The following is a 25714-nucleotide window of genomic DNA, read 5'->3' on the forward strand; positions in this document are numbered from 1 at the left end:
CTCGTAGCCGTTTCTTGAATTAACATGATTATATATGATTAACCATAACTACATTCTATGTGTTTCTCTCTGTATCTGTTGTCCTTATTTGATGCCTCTCAGAGATTTGGGAGGGGTGGGTTGGTGTGTGTGTGGGTGGGTAGGTAGGTAAATAACATTGTGATTGTAAACAATGTATTGTTTTTTGTTGATGCACCCATGATACACGATACAAGTACGCTTACCCTGTTGATGCCTATGTAATGTAGTTTTGATTCAATAAATCAATTTATATTAAAAAATTTAGGGGAAATACTTATGGATTAGTACAATAGATGAAGGACTTTCAAAATCTTTTTAGCTGGCTAAATACTGATTTACTTACGTGAGAAGGCTATCTGAAAACTGCCCACCTGTAAGCTGTTTTAAAGTGGGTGGGTTAGGAGGTATTCTCAGGGATGTTTTTCGAGTAGGATTAGGAAACAGCATATATGCACACATGCTTGTTTCCCAGCTTTATGGCCACAAAGCAGCTGCAACCATTGGGCAGTTTTCAAAGGGAAAGTAACCCCCCCCCCCACCCACACACACACACACTCTCTTACTTTTAACATTTGTACAGTCTATGGTTCCAAAATATCTACTGACTTTGCACCTGGGTAGACACCCAACAATGTAGGTATAATAATTATTTTTATACCACTTTACCCCCCCCCCCCCCCAAAAAAAAAAAAAAAAAAAAGAAACACACTATCCATACCATATTTGTTGATTTCGAACCATTTGTCGAAAATCTGGATTTGTGATATTTTGCTGGAACCATGTATTAGTGCATAAGTTTTGCTACCAAAGCTTATGCTCAGGTTCTGAAAATTACAGCCGATGTGTCTTTTGAAAGAATTCTTTTTATAGTGCTGACATTTTTCCACTGTTTCTCCTTGCCTGTACATTCCAAAAGATTTCAGATATAGTTAGAACTATTAAGACATAGGTCAAATAAGTTATGAAACTTTTATTAACTAGAGTGATTAAAAAATTTTTTTTACTTACCTCAGTGTCATAAAATACTGGATATCTTGTGGAGCTTCCCTGCCCACAACCCAGGAACAGTTCATAAAAGTAACATTATACGCCACACAGGAGAAATTTTCTGCTGATGTTCCATTGAAGCCTGCAACACATCTTATGTAAGTATTTATTCATTCACATTGCTTAATTGCCTCTCTTAATAATTGAAAGTGATTTACTATACAAAATACCTACCACCCCTCCCAGAGAATCACATAAAGAGGCACATTCTAACATTTATACACTCCTATATATCTCATTGTGAACAATTCCTACCCATCAGCACATAGTTTTACCCTTCATCTAATATATAACAGTCTTGACAGTGACCCCACTCAGAGCTTGAATGCTTGTTCAAGACTTCGCTAAGCATCAATACTATAGATAGAACAAAGGGGGATATCTTCAGGGAGAGCATTCCACCAAGAGGGCCACAAAATCAATCGAGGCTCAGCCAATCCCGGGATCACCAATAAATCTATGGCAGATGACCACAGTCAGCAACCTGACACATACTCAGATAGTAACATAGTAGATGACGGCAGAAAAAGACCTGCACGGTCCATCCAGTCTGCCCAACAAGATAAACTCATATGTGCTACTTTTTGTGTATACCCTATTTTGATTTGTACCTGTGCTCTTCAGGGCACAGACCGTATAAGTCTGCCCAGCACTATCCCCGCCTCCCAACCACCAGCCCCGCCTCCCAACCACCGGCTCTGGCACAGACCGTATAAGTCTGCCCAGCACTATCCCCGCCTCCCACCACCGGCTCTGGCACAGACCGTATAAGTCTGCCCAGCACTATCCCCGCCTCCCAACCACCAGCCCCGCCTCCCGATCTTGACTAAGCTCCTGAGGATCCATTCCTTCTGCACAGGATTTCTTTATGCTTATCCCATGCATGTTTGAATTCCGTTACCGTTTTCATTTACACCACCTCCCGCGGGAGAGCATTCCAAGCATCCACTACTCTCTCCGTGAAAAAATACTTCCTAACATTTTTCTTGAGTCTGCCCCCCTTCAATCTCATTTCATGTCTTCTCGTTCTACCGCCTTCCCATCTCCGGAAAAGGTTCATTTGCGGATTAATACCTTTCAAATATTTGAACGTCTGTATCATATCACCCCCTGCTTCTCCTTTCCTCCAGAGTATACATGTTTAGTTCAGAAAGTCTCTCCTCATACGTCATACTCAGATAGACTGGGCAGATTCCATTTTATACATCAAAAATAGTTTTTAACCATTTAAAATGAACATGAAAATCAATAGGCAAGCACTGTAATTGCTAAAGCATAGAAGAGGCATGGGTATAGGGATACAATCCTATGATAAACCTGGTCACAGTATTTTGTAGCATCTGCAAGCTTTCAAAGATCTGTGTGGAAGATCTGCATAAGCATCTCATTAAGACCATTGCCTGCATTAGTCCGCAAATTCCTCAATCTGAACTTCCCCAGCTGTAAAGGAATGAAATAAAAACAGGCTTATGCTACTACCTTTGCGTACAAAAGCACACAGTCTTGGAACGCACTACCCATGGCCCTGAAAACCATGACCAATCTAACCAGCTTTCGCAAAGCTTTGAAAACACATCTCTTCAACAGAGCCTACAAAAGTCACCCTCAATGAAACAAATCATTCCTTAAACTACCCAAGTAGACCAAAAAACACCTGTCACACGACCTTACCTAACACCTTCCATCTAAATCCTCTTTCACCTCTGCTTATGATCGACTGTTTTTAAATCATGTAACGACGTTATCATATCTATACTCTGTAAGCCACATTGAGCCTGCAAAAAGGTGGGAAAATGTGGGGTACAAATACAATAAATAAATAAATAAATTTGAAAAAAACATATAAAGTCATAATAATTGTCATGTGTGGGAAAATGTGGGATATAAGTAACAAATAAATAAATAAATAAATAAATAAATGCTATGTGAAGTTTACTTCTATACATGCATCAGTGTATACACTTTGCATATATTACATGCTTATTGCAACCATAGCAACACAGGATCACTCCTACCCCATGAAAAATGTTTCAGAAACATGAATAGGGTAAGAAGTTCTGTTCCCTCTAAACTGAGTGAATGTGCTGAAGAATGGTCCGATAATTGGCAACTAAGATATAATGCTAAGAACTGCAAGGTCATGCACTTGGGTTACAAGAATCCAAGGACATATATAACATAGTAATAGAACGTAATAGCTGGCAACAGATAAAGACCTGTACATCCATCCGGTCTTCACAATGATATAAACTCATTACATATGGTATGAAGTGATACATCATATGTATACATGTTCTTGATTTATCCTTGCCATTTTTAGGGCATAGACCGTAGAAGTCTGCCCGGCACTGGCCTTATTCTAAAATTTCTGAAGTTGTTGTCCAAGCACCCAAAAAGCTCCACTCTGGCCCATCCAAATCTACTCAGCCTCCATCGGGGTACAGACTGAAGAAGTCAGCCTAGCACCGGTTTTCCTACCCAATCTCCCCTAAGCTTCTTTGGATCCGATCCTTCTAAACAGGATTCCTTTGTGCTTGTCCCACTCATTTTTTAATTCTGTTACCATTTTCATCTCTAGCACCTCCCATGGGAGGGCATTCCAGGTATCGACCACCCTCTCAGTGAAAAAAATACTTCCTGACATTATTCCTCAGTCTGCCCCCTTTCAATTTCAATTCATGCCGTCTAGTTCTACCACATTCCCGTCTCTGGAAAAGGTTTGTTTAAAAATTAATACCTGTTTCTCCTTTCCTCCAGTGTATACATGTTTAGGTCAGCAAGTCGCTCCATGTACGTCTTGCTGCATAAGCCTCCTACCATTTTAGTCGCTTTTCTCTGAACCGCTTCAAGTCTTTTTACATCCTTGTCAAGTTAAGGCCTCCAAAACTGAACACAATACTCCAAGTGGGACCTCACCAACAACTTTTACAGGGGCATCAACACCTCCTTTCTTCTGCTGGTTATGCTCCTCTCTATGCAGCCTAGCATCCTTCTAGTCATGGCCACCGCCTTGTCACACTGTTTTGTCACCTTGAGATCTTCAGACATCATCACCCCAAGGTCTCTCTCCTGAACCGAGCATACCAATCTCTCCCCTCCTATCCGGTACATCTCTTTTGTATTTCTGCATCCCAAGTGCATCACTCTGCACTTCTTGGCATCAAATGTTAACTTCCAGAACCTTGATCATTCTTCTAATGTTTGGAGATCAATTTTCATGATTTCTATTCCCTCCAGGGTATCCACTTTAATGGCTATCTTCATATCATCTGCAAAAAGGCAAACTTTTCCTTCTGACCCTTCAGTAATGTCTCGCACAATTATATTAAACAGAATCGGCCCCAGAACACACCCCTGAGGCACTCCACTACTCACCTTCCTTTCCTCTGAGCGGATTCCATTTACCACCACCCTCTGCCAGTCAACCAGTTTCCAATCCAGTTCAGCCCTCTCAGCACAAGTCTTCTGTGAGGGACCGTATCAAAGGCTTTGCTATAATCCAAGTAGATAACATCTATCACATGTCCTTCATCCAGTTCTTTGGTCACCCAGTCAAAGAAGTCAATCAGATTCGTTTGGCAGGATTTTCCTTTGAAAAAGCCATGTTGCCTCGGATCTTGTAACCAATTGGCTTCTAGAAAGTCCATTATCCTTTTCTTTAGCAGAGATTCCATTATTTTTCCTACCACCGATGTGAGGCTTACCAGCCTGTAGTTTCCCACTTCTTCCCTGTCTCCACTTTTGTGAAGAGGGACCACATCAGCTTGTCTCCAATCCCTCGGTACCTCTCTTATCTCTAAAAATGTATTAAATAAATCCTTAAGAGCAGTGGCATAGCAAGGGCGGGGCGGTGGGGGCGGTCCGCCCCGGGTGTCAATGGGTGGGGAGGTGCTCCGTCCCCCCCCCCCCCCCGGCGTGGCACGGCACCCCCCCTGGCGTGGACCCCCCCCCAGCACAGCGCCCCTCACTCCCCCCATCCAACAGTCCCCACCTGCCTATCAGCTGAGCTCCGTGCACCCGGCACCTCAAATCTGCAGCGCTGCTGACTGTAAAAGAAGAAAATTGTCTCATCGTTGGCCCTTCCCTCACTGTGTCCCGCCCTCAAGGAAATAGGAAGTTACATCAGAGGGCGGGACACAGTGTGAGGGAAGGGCCAACGCCGAGACAATTTTCTTCTTTTACAGTCAGCAGTGCTGCAGATTCGAGGTGCCGGTTGCACGGAGCTCAGCTGGTAGGCAGGTGGGGACTGTCGAGGGGAGTGAGAGGCGCTGCGCTGGGGGGTCCACGCCAGGGGGGGGTGCCGCCATGTTGCACTGCACCCGGGGCGTGCGCGCAGCGGCGAACCACCCCGGGTGTCAGTCAACCACGGAACGCCACTGCTTAAGAGGTCCAGCTAGGACTTCTCTGAGCCCCTTAAATACCCTGGGATGTATCCCATCTGGCCCCACAGCTTTGTCCATGTTCAGATTTTCAAGCCGTTTATAAACACTTTCTTCTGTGAACGGTGCAATATCTACTCCCTCATTCCCAGATAAACCCACAGCAACCGACCGTGGTCCTTCTCCAGGATTTTCTTCTGTGAACACTGAAGAGAAGTATTTGTGTAGCATGTTCGCTTTATCTTCATCACTCTCCATATAGCGTTTCTCAGTATCTTTCAGTCTTGTAAATCCATTCCTATTTTTTCTCCTTTTCCCAATATATCTAAAAAAGGTCTTATCACCTCTCTTTAGCTCTTTAGCTATTTTTTCTTCTGTCCGCACTTTCGCTAGCCGCATTTCCCTCTTTGCTTCTTTGAGCATAATCCAGTCATCTTTTCCATGATCTTCTCGTTGAGTTCTTTTGTATTTCTTGAACGAAGCCTCTATTGCCCTCATTTTTTTCAGCCACTTGTTTGGAGAACCATATAGACTTCCTGTTTCTGTTGTTTTTGTTTACTTTCCTCGCGTCAAGATCGATTGCCATATTTATAGCAGTTTTCAGCTTTCAGACTGTTCCAGATCTCCTGAGTGGAGGAGTAGCCTAATGGTTAATACATTACCCTGAGAACCAGGTTCAATTCCCACTGCAGCTTCTTGTGACACTGGGCAAGTTGCTTAACCCTCCATTGCCCCAGGTATAAAAAACGTACCCCCCCCCCCCCCCCCCGTTTACTAAGCCGCACACTAATGCAGACACAGCCATTTCACTTTGAATGGGCTTTGTTGGTATTGCTGCGCAGCAGCCGCTAATGCGGCTCAGTAAACAAGGGGGTTAGATTGTGAGCCTACTAGGGCTTGGAAAAAAGACAGCTGAGTGGAATAGGATGGGTAAAGGTGAATCCATTGTTTACTTTCTCAAAACATATAAAGACTAGGAGACATGAAAATACTTTTAGAACAAATAGGAGGAATTATTTTTTCATTCAAAGAATAGTTAAGCTCTGGAACTCATTGCCAGAGAATGTGGTAACAGCAGTTAGTGTATCTTTGTTTTAAAAAAGGGTTGGGCAATTTCTTGGAAAAAAAGCCCGTGGTCTGCTATTGAGATGGACATGGAGGAAGCCACTGCTGTCCCTGGGATTGGTAGAATGGAATGTTGGCACTATTTGGGTTTCTGCCAGGTACTTGTGACCTGGATTGACCACAGTTGGAAACAGGATACTGGGCTAGGTGGATCATTGGACTGACCCAGAATGGTTATTCTTATGTTCTTACATGTAAACTGCTTTGCTTGTACCACAGAAAGGCAGTATATCAAATCTCATTCCCCTTTCTGATCCCAAGCTGCGCTACACAGCAGTATTTTTCTGCTCAAGAGGCCTTTTTTATAATCTATGTTCTATACCTGAGGCATTAGAGAGTGAAGTGACTTGCCCAAGGTCGCAAGCTTGGGGCTCATTTTCAAAGCACTTAGACTTACAAAAAAATGCCTCAAGGAGTGTTAGGAGGAAAAAGCAAGAATTGAACCACTTATCTTTTTTCATTCCTGACGGGGTCCCATTTCACTAAACGCTTCATCAGGGGATACTTGAACATAATTGAGCCTACAAATAGGTGGGAAAATGTGGGATACAAACGTAACAAATAAATAAATAAATAGCTCTTTACATAGTGTGTACTAGACAACCCTTGATGAAGTGTTTAGTGAAATGGGACCCCCATCAGGGACGAAAAAAGATAAGTGCAGTTTTTTTTTCACAAAATTTGATTGAAGCTATAACAGCGTTTGAATGACTTGGAAACTGAGACTGTCTTGAAACTAACTTATACAAATATATCTGTGCACAATTTGTTTGCATAATAGTGCTGGAGGTTTTTGGTCAATAATTATAAGTTTTGTCTGGGGTGACACTGAGTAGTAAATATCTCCTCACGTGCACAGACATTGTTTCTGAGGTTTTTTCCTCCCTTAGGCACTTTTGTATGGTGTTTTGCCATCCACGTTTTGTTGATTAGTTTGCTCTTTTTAAAATAAAACAGATGATATAATTTCATTGTTTCATTATTGTCTAGGGAAATATATTATTTGGAAAACGTAAGGCAGAATTATTGATGTAAAGGATTGAGCAAAAATCAAATAAACAAGTAGCTAAATCTTTAACATACCTGCCATTTGAAAGAAACATAAAAAGGACAATTTGCTCAGAAATATTAGTTACAAACAGCCAGAATGTTGAAAGAACATTGCATTACCTTCTGGAATGTAATGGGCTTCTGTAGACAACTCTACGTGTTTTATGCTTGTTGTGACGTTGAATGATAAACTTCTATGTAGTTCCATCTTGTCTTCAAAATATTTAGTTGATATCTATGAAAGAAAACATGCAAGTATTTGTTTCTGAACTTTTTTCTTGATACTATGGTTACAGCAATGCACAAATTTGCTAACAGGGCAAGTTTTCAGGATAGCCATAATGAATGTCCATGAGATTCTGGCATTTGAGCATAGGGTGAATATCCAACACAAATTAAATGCATGCTAAGCTTGTTTCCCCATGTACAAAAAATTGAATTAACTCTCTTGGAACTATGTGTCCATGGGAAAGATAACAAAACTGGGGTAGAAGGTGAAAAAAACTAACGTGCAGCCCTGCTAGTCCGTTTTGAAACCTCCCTCCTCCTCCTGCTACCCACCCCGTATAACAACAAGACTGCCCGGACCATAATCTCCCCTTGCATCTACACAACATACCTACTCTGACTCCAGCCCTACACTTTTGCAACCAAGTTTCCCGAAACCATTGAAAATATAGTCAATCTCCTCTTTAAGTCCTTTCTGATCCTCCATTATCTTTTAGTAGACATGAGAGGTGCTTACATCCTGCTGTTTGCCCAAAGCTCAAAATTGTACCACCTCAGTATCGCCTAGTACTTTGATTACACATGGATCAAAGAATGAAGCAGTTGAGATCCAGCTCCAGGGGGAAAGACAGAAGAGGTATGCACTTTTCCTCTTGTCAAGAAGACCTGAGTTCTGGGGAGGTTGCAGTAATCAAATGGTCTTGTTACAGACCACTCAAGTTCATAATGTGAACTTCAGATAGATAGGTGATGCGGGGCAGGGTTGCAAAAGGAAGTCATACATTATGCACAATTCCTCCTAGGCCAGACACGGAACAAAAATCATTAAAAATATTTATTAAACATGGGAAAACAGACTAAATATAAGTAAAGCACTGTCATGCTCCAGTGTCAGTTATTACACTCAAAATGTAAAATAAAAACCTTTATAAAATACAATGAAAACAACGTAAAATTCTCCAAAATCATTTCTTCAAGATAAATGTTTTGTTAACCTTTGTCTGCCATTTACTTGTCTCTTACCAGCTCTCACCTGGCCAGTTCTAGTCTGTAGTTGTCTCCCTGATCTCAGCCTAGTCTGTGTAAACAGCCTCTCGTTGGTCAGGGCTGAGAGTCACCCCTGCGGCGGGTACATAATTAATTTTTATTGTCTTTGGCCAAAATGCACGGTAATATTTCTCATTCTCAATCTCAAATCTTGCAGACTATCAAGGGTTCCTCTCCAATTAATGAGATCAGTAAAGCAAATAACAAAGTGCCAGATACAGTAGGACAACAAAATGGCAAAAAAGAGTCTATACGATAGAAGAATGATGAAATGTAAAAGACAAATTGGTCATAGGATAAAAGGTTGCAACATTGAAAAAGAAACATTTCTAGGTCTCCTTGGTGTTACTTCACTCACTTCCAACTCCAGCATCTTCTGTACGTTTAGCAGATGGTAAAATAAACTCCTTATGATGGTGTATCAAAATCTCTCTTAGCTATTCTTTATACTTTCTTCCTGATTTAGGTGAAATATGGTGGATTTTAGCCTTTAGTCTCAGAGACTCTCTCTCGCTCTCTTTCTTGGTTGGATGGCAACAGGTTTCCTGCTCTCTTATTCCAGTGGTGTTTCAGTTAACTCTCCTGTGGTTACTAATGTTTTCTGAATGCCTTGTGAAAAGGTTAAGGATAAGCCCCAGATGGGTAAATTATCCCCTGGAACTCACTGGTTCCACTGCTTTCAGCTTTCAATCCCTTCCCTGACTGGGACTTACAGTTGTCAGTAGCTTCAACCTTGCTCTCCCTGACTACAACCTTGCTCTCCATGACCACGCTTTCTGCTTTAGGGCACTCTGCCTCCGAGGGGCAGCTGTGGATCAGACTGATCTCTATACACAGTTCAACAATGATGGGAAACAATTAGCTCTGGTCGTTATGGCTCCAGGGACAGCTACTGAACATGCTGGCAGTCCCGTATTTCTTCTTACTTCTTTCATCCCTTGCACAAGGAGCTAAGGCTACACTTTGATTGACACTTTTTTCTGGAGCTAAGCCAGAATGTTCTTTCTTCAACTGCAATGACAGGGCATTTTGGTAGTCTGTTACTTCTGTAATTCTCTCACCCTCTCATCATGACGTGGTTCTCTGAGACTTCCTCCCCCCCCCCCCCCCTCCTAATCCTAGTCCTTAACTGTCTCTCATCCTCTCAGCATTAAGTTTTCCTGAGACTTCCTCCTCTTGTCTCCTAACCCTAGTCTGTAACTGTCTCTCACCCTCTCAGCATCGTGTTTCCCTGAGTCTTCCTCCTCCTGTCTCCTAACCCACCTGTAACTGTCTATCACCCACTCAGTATCCTGTTTCCCTGAGACATCCTCCTCCCCTCGCCAAACCCTAGTCTGTAACCCTCTAAGCATCGTGTTTCCCTCTTCTCTTCCTCTCTCCAGGTGTATGTGCAAGATTTTACAAAACTGCCAGTCAAGCTCCTAAAGTTGAGCTTATATATTTTGGAGTCACTAAAAAAAAAAAAAAACCACGGGGCTCCTGCCCACTTCAACCATGCTGAGTGAGCAGGTTGCTGATATTCAGCAGCTTTTAACTGGGCAGTGCTGGTTTAGGCATGGAAATGACAAATAGGGCTTCTAAATGAAGGACCATGACCCATGAGTGTGAATCTATGGATAGAGTAATATGAACGTAGTTCTGTTTTATTAATTATTTATTAAATATCCAGCAGATAGCCAAGACCTGTCGCTTCTTCCTCTTTAACATCAGCAAAATTCGCCCTTTCCTCTCTGAACACACCACCCAAACTCTCGTCCACGCTCTCATTACCTCTCACCTTGACTACTGCAACTTACTCCTCACCGGCCTCCCACTTAGCCATCTATCCCCCCTTCAATCTGTTCAGAACTCTGCTGCACGTCTTATATTCCGCCAGAACCGATATACTCATATCACCCCTCTTCTCAGGTCACTTCACTGGCTTCCAATCAGATACCGCATTCAATTCAAGCTTCTCCTTCTTACCTACAAATGCACTCAGTCTGCTGCCCCTCACTACCTTTCTACCCTCATCTCCCCTTACGTTCCCGCCCGAAACCTCCGTTCACAGGACAAATCCCTCCTCTCAGTACCCTTCTCCACCACCGCCAACTCCAGGCTCTGCTCATTCTGCCTCGCCTCACCCTATGCTTGGAACAACCTTCCTGAGCCCATACATCAAGCCCCCTCCCTGCCCATCTTCAAGTCTTTGCTTAAAACCCACCTCTTCAATGCTGCGTTCGGCACCTAACTCCTACAGTTCAGTAAATCCAGACGGCCCCAATTTGACTGCCCCTATCGGACTGACCGTTCACTTGTCTTTTAGATTGTAAGCTCTTTGAGCAGGGACTGTCCCTCTATTTTAAATTGTACAGCGCTGCGTAACCCTTGTAGAGCTTTAGAAATGTTAAGTAGTAGTAGTAGTAATTATGGGCACATATATAGACTATTTTACTCGATTTTCTTCCGGCTCAGATCCTGGTGATTTTCTCACAGAAACTGTGTATTTGGTGTCTTTCTGTATATCATCAGTTACATTGCAGTCCCAGGTCAGAAGGACAACTCCTGGCTTTGACACAGTCATCTTCAAGTTTGTAAGGGATATGTGAAAGTCCTCCACTGAAAAATATAACAAAATCTGATTTTACAAAACACTTTCATTGTAAAACAAAACAAAAACAAAAAACATTACCAGGTCAGAAGTGAGCCAATTTTTTAGAAACCCAGCCACGGTGTTTTTTTTAAAAATGTGCATATTTGGTGCTGTAAAATGGATAGGTGGCAGCAGTAAATATACTATTAGAGGTCAACTGAATTTCAGTTTCCGTTTTGGTTACAGTGCTAAAACTGCCCAAAATCCTTTTTCTGTCTGGTTGCGGTTTTAGATGAATGACTGCTGTCATGGTTTTGCTTTGGGCTGAAACTGACTGTGTGTTTTCAATGGAAGCTGAAAATGTAGGCTTTGTCCTGTTTGTTTGTTTGTCTCCCTTCCTCCCTTCCCCTCCAAACAGGAGTTGCCTCCCCCCTGCCCACCTATAGATGCCCCCTCAGTAGGCTTACCATATGGCTCCAGAGAAAGGAGGACAGATTAAGCCAGTCTGGGTTTTACTGCCATTGCTTTCAATGGAAGTACTACTACTACTACTTATCATTTCTAAAGCGCTACTAGACGTATGCACAATCCTTGGTGGTCTAGGGGTATAACCAGGGCAGGAGTGATCCCCAGTCACTTCTGCCCATGCTGCTCTCAAAATGGCTGCCATAACCTCTACTGACAATCTTTCAAGACAGCTCCAGAGGTCATGGCATCCATTTTGAAAGTAGAGCACACACAGGCAAGAGGAACTGGGGATCACTCCTGCCCTGATTATACCACTAGACCACCAGGGACTGTAAGGTAGTCTGGGGAGGAGAGGGAGGGGGCTACTCTTTTCATTCTTTTTTTGTGTGTGTATAATGTGATTTCAAGTAATGAAGTTATGATCTTGCATAGTAGTTTATATGGTAAACAGAGTGCTACAAATAAATGAGCTTTATACAAAAGTTTAGCAGGAATTTAAGTCTGTAAATTTGTTATGGTAAACTCCTTAGGATTTAATCTCTCAGTGGAGATTTGACATCAGCTAGCACTCCAAATGTGGTGGGAAGTCAGCCATTGTATAAGCACTGGCTTTTAATTTCAGTTTTCATTAGCAGAGGTCTATGTGTGCAGAGGCTATTTTGCTTGTAGGTAAAATATGGTCTTTTCATTATTTAAATTATTATATAAGTAATCCCCTGGGACTTTGGGAGTAAGAGAACTGTATGGGTTTCCCCCAGGGGATTACTAAAAATGGGATTAGGAGCTCTCCAGGTTCACTGGGAGGTGTGATAGTGTTAGTGGAGGAGTGAAGAACTGCAAGGCTTCGTTCTGTGAGTCTGACGTCCTGCATGTACAACGTGCAGGACGTCAGAAACAGAAGGAAGCCTTTTGCAGGAAGAAGAGGACCTCGGCTGGTGGGGGTTGGGGTCCTTCGGCTGGCGGGGGTTGGGGTCCCCCACCAACAAAGGTAGGCGACGGTGGGTTGGCGGCGGGAGGGGGGTCGAGAGGGTCGTCGGCAGGGTTGGCAATGGCGGGGGTGGGTGGGTGTCGGCAATGGCGGAGGGGTTGGCAGCACCGGGGGGGGTTAAATGTGCCCCCTCACCTCGGGCTCTGGACCCCCTCCTGCCGAAGTCTGGCTACACCCCTGCTGCAGCCTGGTCTGATTTGAAGGCAGGGCCGGCGTTAGGTTTAGACAAACAGAGCAATTGCCCTAGCCCACCATGTCACTGGGGGCCCTAAATCTGCCTGAAGTTGAAAAAAAAGCTTTGGGGCCCCTTCCCTAACGTCTGCCCTGGGCCCCATCATGTCTAACACAGGCCCTGTTTGAAGGAACTTTTTATCAGACTGAACACTCCCTGTCAGTGCAGTTGCCGAACACCTTTTTAACTGTGCTGGTTTAATAATAACTCACAAGTGCACCCACTTGAATTTAAATTGAATTAAAACTTGATATACTGGATTTAGTGAAGGGAAATCTTGCCTCACCAATCTACTACATTTCTTTGAATGGATGAACAAACATGTGGATAATGGTGAGCCACTCGATATTGTGTATCTAGATTGTAAGCTCTTTGAGCAGGGACTGTCTTTTTTGTGTATGGTGTACAGCGCTGTGTATGCCTTGTAGCGCTATAGAAATGATAAGTAGTATCTGGATTTTCAAAAGGCATTTGGCAAAGTATCTCATGAAAGACTCCAGAGGAAATTGGAGAGTCGTGGGATAGGAGGTAGTGTTGTATTGTGAATTAAAAACTGGTTAAAGGATAGAAAACAGAGAATAGGGTTAAATGGTCAGTATTCTCAATGGAGAAGGGTAGATAGTGGGGTTCCGCAGAGGTCTGTTTTGGGACCGCTGCTTTTTACAATATTTATAAATGATCTAGATAGGGGAATAACTAGTGAGGTAATTTAATTTGCTGATGACACAAAGTTATTCAAAGTTGTTAAATCGCAAGAAGATTGTGAAAAATTGCAAGAGGACCTTACGAGACTGGGAGACTGGGCATCCAAATGGTAGATGATGTTTAATGTGAGCAAATGCAAAGTGATGCATGTGGGAAAGAGGAACCCGAACTATAGCTACGTGATGCAAGGTTCCGAGTTAGGAGTCACTGACCAAGAAAAGGATCTACGAGTCATCGTTGACGATATTTTGAAACCCTCTGCTCAGTGTGCTGTGGCAGCAAAGAAAGCAAATAGAATGTTAGGCATTATTAGGAAAGGAATGGAAAATAAAAATGAGGATTTTATAATACTTTTGTATCGCTCCCTGGTGCAACTGCACCTTGAATGCTGTGTGCAAGTCTGGTCACCACATCTCAAAAAAGATATAGGGGAATTAAAAAAAGGTACAGAGAAGGATGACAAAATATGATAAAGGGGATGGGACGACTTCCTTATGAGGAAAGGCTAAAGTGGCTAGGGCTCTTCAGCTTGAAGAAAAGGCAGCTGAGGGGAGATATGATAGGGGTCTATGAAATAATGAGTGGAGTGGAGCAGGTAAACGTGAATTGCTTGTTTACTCTTTCCAAAAATACTAGGACTAGGGGGCATGCAACGAAGTTACAAAGTAGTAAATTTAAAACGAATTGGAGAAAATATTTCTTCTCTCAATGTGTAATTAAACGCTGGAAATTCGTTGCCAGAGAATGTGGTAAAAGCATTTAGCTTAGCTGGGTTTAAAAAAGTGTTGAATAGCTTCCTAAATGAAAAGTCCATAAGCCAATATTAACTACTACTACTACTATTTAGCATTTCTATAGCGCTACAAGGCATACGCAGCGCTGTACAAACATAGAAGAAAGACAGTCCCTGCTCAAAGAGCTTACAATCTAATAGACAAAAAATAAATAAAGTAAGCAAATCAAATCAAATTAATGTGAACGGGAAGGAAGAGAGGAGGGTAGGTGGAGGCGAGTGGTTACAAGTGGTTACGAGTCAAAAGCAATGTTAAAGAGGTGGGTTTTCAGTCTAGATTTAAAGGTGGCCAAGGATGGGGCAAGACGTAGGGGCTCAGGAAGTTTATTCCAGGCGTAGGGTGCAGCGAGATAGAAGGCGCGAAGTCTGGAGTTGGCAGTAGTGGAGAAGGGAACAGATAAGAAGGATTTATCCATGGAGCGGAGTGCACGGGAAGGGGTGTAGGGAAGGACGAGTGTGGAGAGATACTGGGGAGCAGCAGAGTGAATACATTTATAGGTTAGTAGAAGAAGTTTGAACAGGATGCGAAAACGGATAGGGAGCCAGTGAAGGGTCTTGAGGAGAGGGGTAGTATGAGTAAAGCGACCCTGGCGGAAGATGAGACGGGCAGCAGAGTTTTGAACCGACTGGAGAGGGGAGAGGTGACTAAGTGGGAGGCCAGCAAGAAGCAGATTGCAGTAGTCTAAACGAGAGGTGACAAGGGTGTGGATGAGGGTTTTGGTAGAGTGCTCGGAAAGAAAGGGGCGGATTTTACGGATGTTGTAAAGAAAGAAACGACAGGTCTTGGCGGTCTGCTGGATATGAGCAGAGAAGGAGAGAGAAGAGTCAAAGATGACCCCAAGGTTTCGAGCTGAGGAGACAGGGAGAATGAGAGAGCCATCAACAGAAATAGAAAACGGGGGGAGCGGGGAGGTGGGTTTGGGGGGAAAAATGAGAAGCTCGGTTTTGGTCATATTTAATTTCAGGTGGCGTTGAGACATCCAGGCAGCAATGTCAGACAAGCACGCTGAAACTTTGGTTTGGATGCAAGGTGAGATATCAGGGGTAGAAAGGTAGATTTGGGAGTCATCAGCATAGAGGTGGTAGGAAAAGCCATGGGATGAGATTAATGAACCAAGGGAAGAAGTGTAGATAGAAAAGAGGAGGGGACCAAGAACAGAACCCTGAGGTACACCGACAGGCAGAGGGATAGAAGTAGAAGAGGATCCACCAGAGTGAACACTAAAGGTGCGGAGGGAGAGGTAGGAAGAGAACCAGGAAAGGACAGAGCCCTGGAATCCAAGTGAGGACAGGGTATCGAGAAGTATGCTGTGATCGACAGTGTCAAAAGCAGCGGAAAGATCAAGAAGAATGAGGATGGAATATTGACCTCTGGATTTAGCCAGTAATAGGTCATTGGAGACTTTAGTAAGCGCAGTTTCAGTTGAGTGGAGAGGGCGAAAACCAGATTGTAATGGGTCAAGAATAGCATGTGAGGAGAGAAAATCAAGGCAGCGGCGGTGAACAGCACGCTCAAGTAATTTGGAGAGAAAAGGAAGGAGGGAGATGGGTCGGTAATTAGAGGGACAAGTAGGGTCAAGTGAAGGCTTCTTAAGGAGAGGTGTGACCACAGCATGTTTAAAGGAAGCAGGGACAGTCGCAGTGGAAAGTGAGAGGTTGAGAATGTGACAGATAAAAGGAATAAGAGTAGGAGAGATGGCATTAAGAAGGTGGGTGGGAATGGGATCAGAGGAACAGGTGGTACATTTTGAGGAAGAAAGGAGAAGTGTAGTTTCCTCAATAGTAACTTCAGGAAAGGAGGAAAGGGAATGAGGGGAAGGAGAGAGAGGGGAACGGACTAGTGGAGGGAGAGCTGGTGAGGTAGAGAAAGCAAGGTTTATCTTTTGAACCTTGTTGTGAAAGAATTCAGCAAGGGTCTGAGGAGATAATGAAGGGGGAGTTGGGGGAGGGGGCACCTTGAGGAGAGAGTTCAATGTGGTGAAGAGAAGTCGAGGATTAGAGCCAAGAGAGTTGGTCAGTTGGATATAATAATCCTGTTTGGCACGTAAAAGAGCAGATTGGAAGGAGGTCAGCATGAACTTAAAGTGTAAGAAATCAGCAAGGGCCCGAGATTTCCGCCAGAGGCGTTCGGCGGAGCGGGTACAGGAACGTAGATAGCGGATATTAGAAGTCAGCCAAGGTTGGGGTTTTGTACGCCTTACAGGGCGGGTCATCAAAGGTGCAAGAGTGTCTAAGGCAGAGGATAGAGTATTGTTGTAAGAAGAAACAGCCTCGTTGACAGACGTGGATGGTGCCACAGTAGAGAGGAGGTTTGAAACATGGGAGGATAGAGATGAAGGGTCAATGTCGTGAAGATTCCTAGATAAATTAGATAGGATAGGACGGGACTGGGAGGGAGGAGATTTAAGTGTGAAAGTTATAAGATGGTGATCAGAGAGGGGAAGATCGGAGGCAAGGAAACTAGAGGGTGAACAGTTGGAAGAGAAGATGAGATCAAGACAGTGACCATTTTGATGAGTGGGGGAGGTGGAGCATAGTTGGAGATTAAAGGACGACGTTAAAGCGAGTAACTTGGAAATATAAGAGTTTGGGAAAATCCACTGGTTATTTCTAGGATAAGCAGCATAAAATGCATTGTACTGTTTTGGGATCTTGCTGTATTCATTGTAGTTGTGGTACTTTTACTGAAAAAGTATTATATTAGGCTATTTACTTTCACTTATGTAAATGTTATGTGTTCTCTCTCTCTCTCTCTCTCTCTCTCTCTCTCTCACTCACTCTCTCTCTCTCTTTCTCTCTTTCTCTCTCTCTCTCTCTCTTTTTTGCAAATAATTCCCACATGATGGAATCCCTGAATTTTCCAAACTAGCAAATATCCTTAAATTCAATCTTGAGTAGAGAGGTGTGGTAGCCGTGTTAGTCCACTTTTAAAGGTAATCAATAGAAATCAAACAAAATAAAACATGGAAAAGAAAATAAGATGATACCTTTTTTTATTGGACATAACTTAATACATTTCTTGATTAGCTTTCGAAGGTTGCCCTTCTTCGTCAGATCGGAAATAAGCAAATGTGGTAGATGACAGCATATATAAGTGAAACATCCAAGCATTTCATTGACAGTCTAACAGGGTGGGGGTGGGTAGGAGGTAGCAACACTGGGCCTTCAAGACTGAGACAACAGGAGTATTTTATTGATAAATGACCCGACAAAAGCCGTGTTTCGGCGTTAAATAATGCCTGCCTCAGGGGTCTAACATATAAAAACATATAAATCACCATTAAAAATAATAAACAAATGTTAAAACATATGTTTGATCAACATTGTAATATTGTTAAAAACATTCATAAAATGGATTATAAAATATATTGAAAAATATAATAGGGAAACATCACTGAAAATTACATATATATATATGTCTATATAGTGTCGCTATCTCAGCAATCCACAATAGACTGAACATTTTTGTATATAGAATTTAAAATTTAGATAATTAGAAATCATAAATTCTGTATAAAAAAGATACATATATATCAAGACATGTTCAATACTAAACATTCATATTGGAATAATAATAATGATGATAATGATGATAAATGTGCTTTTAAAGCACTCACTATAAATCAGATGACATGTGCTTATGTATATATCTAGATTATAGATTCGTCATTTTGTGACCCAATCAAAATATTTTTTACAATACACTGGATAGTAATTTCATGAAACTGTGATATAGGTATTGTGTTACCATCCTATATAATAAAACGCACCTCCAACGTTCTGAAGCTGACTGCATGGCTGAGGCATTCCTGCTCTCTGTATCCATCTCCTGAATTGACATCACGTACTTCCGGGTTCGTCACAAGCAGAAGTGACCAACCACACGAGGTTTCTTGGCTTCAGAATGTTGGAGGTGCATTCTATTAAATAGGATTGGTCAGTTCGTTGAAGCACAGCCAGAGCTCAGCATCCTGCACAGTAACGCTCAGACACAAGAGAGAGGGGGGGGCCTGACACCAGAGAGGAGGGGGAGGTATCTCTATCACACACACACTCTCTCTCTCACAGTCAATGTCTTTCTCTCACTCTCACACACTGTCTCTCACACACTCTATGTCTCACACTGTATCACATTCTCTCTCTATGTGTCACACAGTCACTCACACACTCTCTTGGTCTCATACACTCAGCCTCACAGAGAGTCTGTGTCTCACACACACACACACTCTCTCTCTCTCTCTCGCACACACTGTATCTGTATGAATCACACTCTCTCTCACACTGTGTCTCACATACGCACTTGCACACACTCTCATTCTCACACACACACTCTCTTTCTCACAGACAAACTCGCACCCAGATTCACTCTCTCTCTCTCTCTCACACACACACACTCGCACATTCACTCTCTCTCTCACACACAGTCACTCTCACATATACTCAAACATACACACTTCAAGGAAAACCTTGCTAGCACCCGTTTAATTTGTGTCAGAAACGGGCCTTTTTTACTAGTCTTCTAATAAATCATTTGGTCGTATTAACAAATTTGTATATCACTTTTCTTCTATTTTATAAGCTAAGCAAGGAATGTATTAAGTTATGTCCAATAAAAAAGGTATCATCTTATTTTCTTTTCCATGTTTTATTTTGTTTGATTTCTATTGATTACCTTAAATTCAAGAATCATGAATTGAACATTAAGGAGTAACTCTAGGGCCATACTTACATTCTTTATCCTGAGATAGAATACAATCCTTAGGAAATATTATTAGAATCCAAATCAAGGGAACAAGTCCTACTGTGAAAACCATGCCGTGTTCACAGTTTTGAAAATTTGGTACAATTTGACCTGCAGTAGAGAGATATCAGTCAATTAAAAAGAATATAATTTATCATTTAGAGCACATCTATTCAAAACAATATTTGGAGGGTGGGGGAAGCAGATTCTTCCTTTTTCTTGATTTTCCAATGAATCTTAAACCTGACCCTCCAATCTTGTGCACTTCTATTTATAACAGGGGGGATGGAGAGGGGACAGGCAAGGAATATTGGCCCACTGTTTACGACTGAGTCCCCTTCACTCCCACCAGACCCTGTGAATGCCTGTACAGCATCCTTGGTCTATACCTACCCTGGAAAGCAGAAATAAAGTCTATGAATCAAACCCAGGTGTTTCTACTGAGCCGCAGCCTCCTAACACCAGATCCTTATTGCATGGTATACTGCAAATGAAAAACATGTTTATATAAAAGCTACTTTCTAGCCAATAGAAATTATACAAATATAAACAGAAACCTAGAAAACAGAATAAGCTTAATTTATTTTAAGATCTCTCTAGGACAGATATATTAGATAGCTGTCCATAAAATTAATTTAACCCTTTCTCCTTTTTTGTTTTTTCTTGTGCTCTTTTCAAAAAAGAGAGTATGAAGATCCAGCCCCTTTAAAAATACCTAGAAGCTTTTGTAAATTAAACCATACTTTTAAAATGAATGTACATTTAAATATTGTTAGATCTGTCAGAAATGCATAATTCAACCCTTCGTCAATAGTTTAGCCATTGAAATCTAGGGTAACATAGAAGGGCATTTTCGAAAGAAACTTCTAAGTTGGAATTTGGACATCTTTGTAAAACGTCCAAATTCGGAGGTGGGGAAAAGGTCATTTTTGAAAAAAGATGGACGTCCTTGGATTTGGACGTCTTTGATTTTTGGTGATTTTCTAAACCAAAGACGTCCAAGTCTAAAACGTCCAAATGCAAGCCATTTAGACGTGGGAAGAGCTAGCATTTGTAGTACACTGGTCCCCCTGACATGCCAGGACAGCAATCGGGCACCCTAGGAGGCACCTCAGTGGACTTCATAAAATGCTCCCAGGTACACAGCTCCCTTACATTGTGTGCTGAGCCCCCCAAACCCACTACCCCCAACTGTACACCACTACCATAGCCCTTACGGGTGAAGGGGGCACATATATGTGGGTACAGAGGGTTTCTGGTGAGTTTTGGAGGGCTCGCTGTTTCCTCCACAAATGTAACAGGTAGGGGGGTATGGGACTGGGTCCACCTGACTGAAGTGCACTGCACCTACTACAAAACTACTCCAGGGACCTGCATGAGCTGTCATGGACCTGAGTATGACATCTGAGGCTGGCAAGTAATATTTTTAATGATGTTTTTTGAGGGAGGGAGAGGGTTATTGACCACTGGGGGAGTAACGGGAGGTCATCCCCGATTCCCTCCAGGGGTCATCTGGTCATTTCGGGTACCTTTTTGTGTCTTATTCGTAACAAAAATAGGTCCGGGGGAAAACGTCCAAGTTTTAGTCCTGGACATGTTTGCTTTTTTCCATTATGGCTCAAAGACATCCAAGTGTTAGGAACACCCAAGTCCCACCTTGACCACGCCTCCGATACGCCTCCTTGAAATTTGGATGTCTTTGTGACGGACTTCCGATAAAGATGTCCAAAATCGGATTTCAATTATAACGATTTGGACATCTCTGAGAGATGGACATCCAAGTGCCGATTTTTCACTTTTTGGACGTCCATCTCTTTCGAAAATGAGCCTGATAGTAACATAGCAATTGTTGGCAGATAAAGAGCTGAACAGTCCATCCAGTCTGCCCAATAAGATAAACTCAGTTTACATGGTATGTGATACTTTATATGTATACCCGAGTTTGATTTGTCCTTGCCTTTCTCAGGGCACAGACCGTAGAAGTCTGCCCAGTACTGTTCTTGTATTAAAAGTTCTGAAGCTAACATCAAAGCCCCTTAAAATTTACACTCCAGCCCATCCTTATCTATTCATTTACGATCAAGGCATAGACCTTAGAAGTCTGCCCAGCACTGGTTTTGCTTCCCAATTACCGGCGTTGCCACCCAATCTCCGCTATGATTCCATGGATCCATTCCTTCTAAACAGGATTCCTTTGTGTTTATCCCACGCATGTTTGAATTCCATTACCATTTTCATCTCCACCACCTCCCGCAGGAAGGCATTCCAAGTATCTACCACCCTCTTCGTGAAAAAATACTTCCTGACATTACTCCTGAGTCTGCCCCTCCTTCAACCTCAATTCATGTCCTCTAGTTCTACCGCCTTCCCATCTCCGGAAAAGGTTTATTTGCGGATTAACAAATCTGGGTGCCGTATATAGAATCTGGGGTATGTGCACATGTGTGCACTAATGGGAAAGAGTGTGCACTCTATCGGAAGAGTGATGCTACTAGTGGTATTTTATTTCTTTATTGGGATTTATTAACCGCCTTTATGAAGAGATTTGGCCATGGCGGTGTACAGCAGGTACAGCTTAACATAAAATTTACAATTTTGTGAACAGCATAACAATAAAACATAACTACAGTAAAGGTGTATTGCTTCTAAAACGAAAAAGTTTTTTTTAAATCTGAACAAATAGAAAATTCCCATAAAGGACATGGTAAATAAAACAAAATAAACATTTTTAGGCTGCACACTGCTATGAATTACTAGCCCTATTGTTTTCAGTATTAATTGTGCATAACCTTTTATTATTTTAGAACATAAACTAAGCATAATAGCCACCTTGAATTTCATCGCTAAAAGAAGAAAGAAAAGTTATAAAATGAACTAGTAACCATAACAACAGCAGTTTCTGTCGTGTGATAGGAACAAGCAATTGTAAATTGGTTTTGTCCCTTAAAGTTAGAAGTGCTAATGAAACTTTAGAATATTCTCCCTTACCTTATGTAAATGATTGGTGGGTACAGAGAGCTCTGTGTTGTCGGCTAATTGCAATGATGTGAACTGATATATGTCCTTACTCGTATACTATTTCCTTCCCAATAAAAGGGAAATGGTGCAAGACTGATAGGCTGAGTCAACTGTCTTCATTCCTCCCAAGAACTTCCTGAGTTCTGCAACATACAGAGCATTTCCATGTATCACACAGGAGCAGGCTACGTGCCGGGTCCTGCTTTCTGTTCTTGAATCACTCTGGTTTCAAAGAACCAAATCCAAAATTTAAAACAGCTCTAGGAGGCCAGGTGTTCAATTGATAGCTATTTAGATTATTGCAAAGATTTGTGGTTAGAAATTGGAAAAGGAGGTGGGGGGGGGGGGTGAAGTGGCTTGATGTGAATTATGAACTAAATAGGTGATTTTGTAGTCACACTGCACAGCTGGCGGGTATGATGTGTCCTTAGCATTGTGTATAGGGATAACTGGGCAGACTGGATTGAGGAATTGATGCTGTCAGCTACTCTGTTAGTATGGTTATGCTCCGAAAAAGTGTGCCCAAGAAGCAATTTTAAAAGAATTACTTAAAATAAAATGTGTTTGCTTATTGCTACAGTTATCATGCATGTGTAACCCTGGGGCCTTGCAACACACTAAGTTCTACATAGAAAGAAGTATATATTACTGGAAATGATGATTACAATACGAAATAAGGGATTGACAACAAGTGGACATGAAGACATAATAGTGGGGGAGGGGAGCAGGAAGTGGTAGGAAGTAGCCAGAAAGATGATTTCTGTGGATGGCCTTGATTTTAACAGAACTAGTCTGTTAATAGCCACCAAAATTGATCTCCTTGTTACTCACAGCCTCGAGCCTGACTGGAATATGATTTTGAGTATTTATTTATGTATTTCTTGTTCCTTGATATACTGCCAATGGCAACATAAAAGTGCCCCTAGGTGGTTTACATATAGTAAAATACAATTATAATGTTTTCAATATCAAGGAGTGATTGCAGATATTCGATATCTTCATAAGCAGATTTCTAATATATCATATCACGGGCATGGTGATTCAGTTTAATTCACAAACACAACATGCGAGTACATTGTTTTATTATTTAATCACTCCCTATAATCCATGCATTCTGTATTCAAACAATTCATAAGTGTTTCCAATTTCATTCCTTCAAAATGATGCTGGCACTTTGTACACTAAAGCAGGAATTAATGAGACAAATCAAAGAACGCATTGCTTTCAAAATCTGCACTCTGGTTCATAAGATTATCTACGGCGAGGCCCCGGGGACACATGACAGACCTCATCGACCTTCCAATCAGAAATACAACTGGATCAACACGAACATATCTAAACCTCCACTACCCAAGCTGCAAGGGACTCAAATACAAATCAACTTATGCATCTAGCTTTTCCTACATAAGCACACAACTATGGAACGCACTACCAAAAGCCGTGAAAACAACGTATAACTACCTAAACTTCCGGAAATCACTAAAATCTTACCTGTTAAGGCATACCCAGCAACACTACCAAACCAAAGAACGTAATGGCCATAGCGTAACTCTTCCTCTATACGATTCCCTAATACGTTTGTTCCACATGAACCCTATTCTACCATAACATCACTGTGTAACTGTTTATACCGGAACTGGCGAACACCTTTATGGTACTATGTAAGCCACATTGAGCCTGCAAATAGGTGGGAAAATGTGGGATACAAATGTAACAAATAAATAAATAAATAACACACAATATCGATAGTTTTGCTTCAATCTGGCAGTCGTAATCATCAAACTGCGTTCACCACTCCTTGCCATCTTTTTCCTAAACTGGCCCTTTCATAAGTTTAATACGCCATGTCTGAGCAGTACTTGATGCCATCTATATCATCGATCAGTGCCGTACATGGCAAACCACTTCAGCACATGCGCAATTGTTCCCGCACTGTTTTTCTTTTTAACCAGCACAGAGAGACATTGTACCTTTCTGTGTAATTTTTTTTTTTTAATGAAAATTTTTTAAAATTACAATCAAGTATAATACTTGTACAAAAAGTTTAAAAAAAAAACCTGGCACAACATTCTTTTACAAAATCATGAAGAAACCAAAACATTTCGTTGGCATTCAAGATGTTAAACAATGGAAATGTAAATTTTTTATTATTATTATTTGTTGCATTTGTATCCCACATTTTCCCGCATATTTGTAGGCTCAATGTGGCTTACATAGTACCGGAAGGCGTTTGGCGGCTTCGGTGAGAACATTACAAAGTGATATTGTGGTAGGATAGAGTTCCTGTGGTAAAGTCACATTTAGGGAAGCGTGCAGCGGAGGAAATGAGTTATGTCCATTACGTACTTTAATTTTGCTGTGTCACAGAGATCGGGCATTTAGGTTGGATCGGCAGGGTATGCCTTTTTGAATAGGTTAGTTTTTAGTGATTTCCGGAAGTTTAGGTGGTTATGCGTCGTTTTCAAGGCTTTTGGTAATGCGTTCCAGAGTTGTGTGCTTATGTAGGAAAAGTTGGATGCATAAGTTGATTTGTATTTGAGGCCTCTGCAGCTTGGGTAGTGCAGATTTAGATATGTTCGCGTTGATTTTGAGGTGTTTCTAGTTGGTAAGTCGATTAGCTCTTTCATATATCCGGGGGCTTCCCCGTAGATTATTTTGTGAACTATGGTGCAGAGTTTGAAGGTAATGCGTTCTTTAATTGGGAGCCAGTGTAGTTTTTCGCGGAGGGGTTTTGGGCTTTCATATCGCGTTTTTCCAAATATAAGCCTAGCTGTCGTGTTCTGAGCGGTCTGAAGCTTCTTTAATTACCGTATTTTTCGGACTATAAGACGCACTGGACCATAAGACGCACCTAGGTTTTAGAGGAGGGAAATAGGAAAAAAAAAATTTGCTTTTTCCCTCCTCTAAAACCTAGGTGCTCCGGTGCGTCTTGTCCGAATCCCTCCCTCCAAGTTCGGGATCACCCTCAGGGTTACCTCCGAAGGTAGAGATTTGGCTGGCTGGCAGGCAACCCGCCCTCCCTCCCTCCGAGTTCGGGATCGCCCTCCCCCCGGCCCTGTCACCACTTCTCCCTACTCACGCGATCTTCCCTGGTGGTCTAGTGATGTCGGGGCAGGAAAGAGCCCCCTCTTTCCTGCCCAGCGCGCTGCTCTCCATCCTCCTGTATGCATTGCTGCCTGACGGTCTCGGCGAGATTCAAAATGGCCGCCGAGAATTAAAGTGGCCTCGGCGGCCATTTTGAATCTCGCTGAGACCGTCAGGCTGCATACAGGAGGATGGAGAGCAGCACGCTGGGCAGAA

At 42.2% G+C, this 25714-nt stretch overlaps 1 protein-coding gene across 2 annotated transcripts in view; it reads right to left on the reverse strand.

The window, feature by feature from the left end:
* The window catches only part of LOC115468125 (granulocyte-macrophage colony-stimulating factor receptor subunit alpha-like), a 56507-nt gene extending 34069 nt beyond the window's left edge, over positions 1-22438 (reverse strand). Inside the window, exons 1-7 of one of the 2 annotated variants that reach the window (XM_030199654.1) lie at positions 22385-22438; positions 19790-19880; positions 19385-19507; positions 11332-11495; positions 7743-7857; positions 1030-1150; positions 740-921 (exon numbers count right to left, since the gene is read on the reverse strand). In XM_030199654.1, the coding sequence (XP_030055514.1) occupies positions 740-921; positions 1030-1150; positions 7743-7857; positions 11332-11495; positions 19385-19469 (667 nt within the window). In that variant the 5' untranslated portion in view covers positions 19470-19507; positions 19790-19880; positions 22385-22438. The remainder of the gene's footprint in view (positions 1-739; positions 922-1029; positions 1151-7742; positions 7858-11331; positions 11496-19384; positions 19508-19789; positions 19881-22384) is intronic. The other variant, XM_030199655.1, reaches the window with a different exon arrangement.
* Between the last annotated feature and the right edge of the window lie 3276 nt (positions 22439-25714).

Source organism: Microcaecilia unicolor, chromosome 4, assembly GCF_901765095.1.
Source record: "Microcaecilia unicolor chromosome 4, aMicUni1.1, whole genome shotgun sequence".
NCBI classification, from domain to species: Eukaryota; Metazoa; Chordata; class Amphibia; order Gymnophiona; family Siphonopidae; genus Microcaecilia; species Microcaecilia unicolor.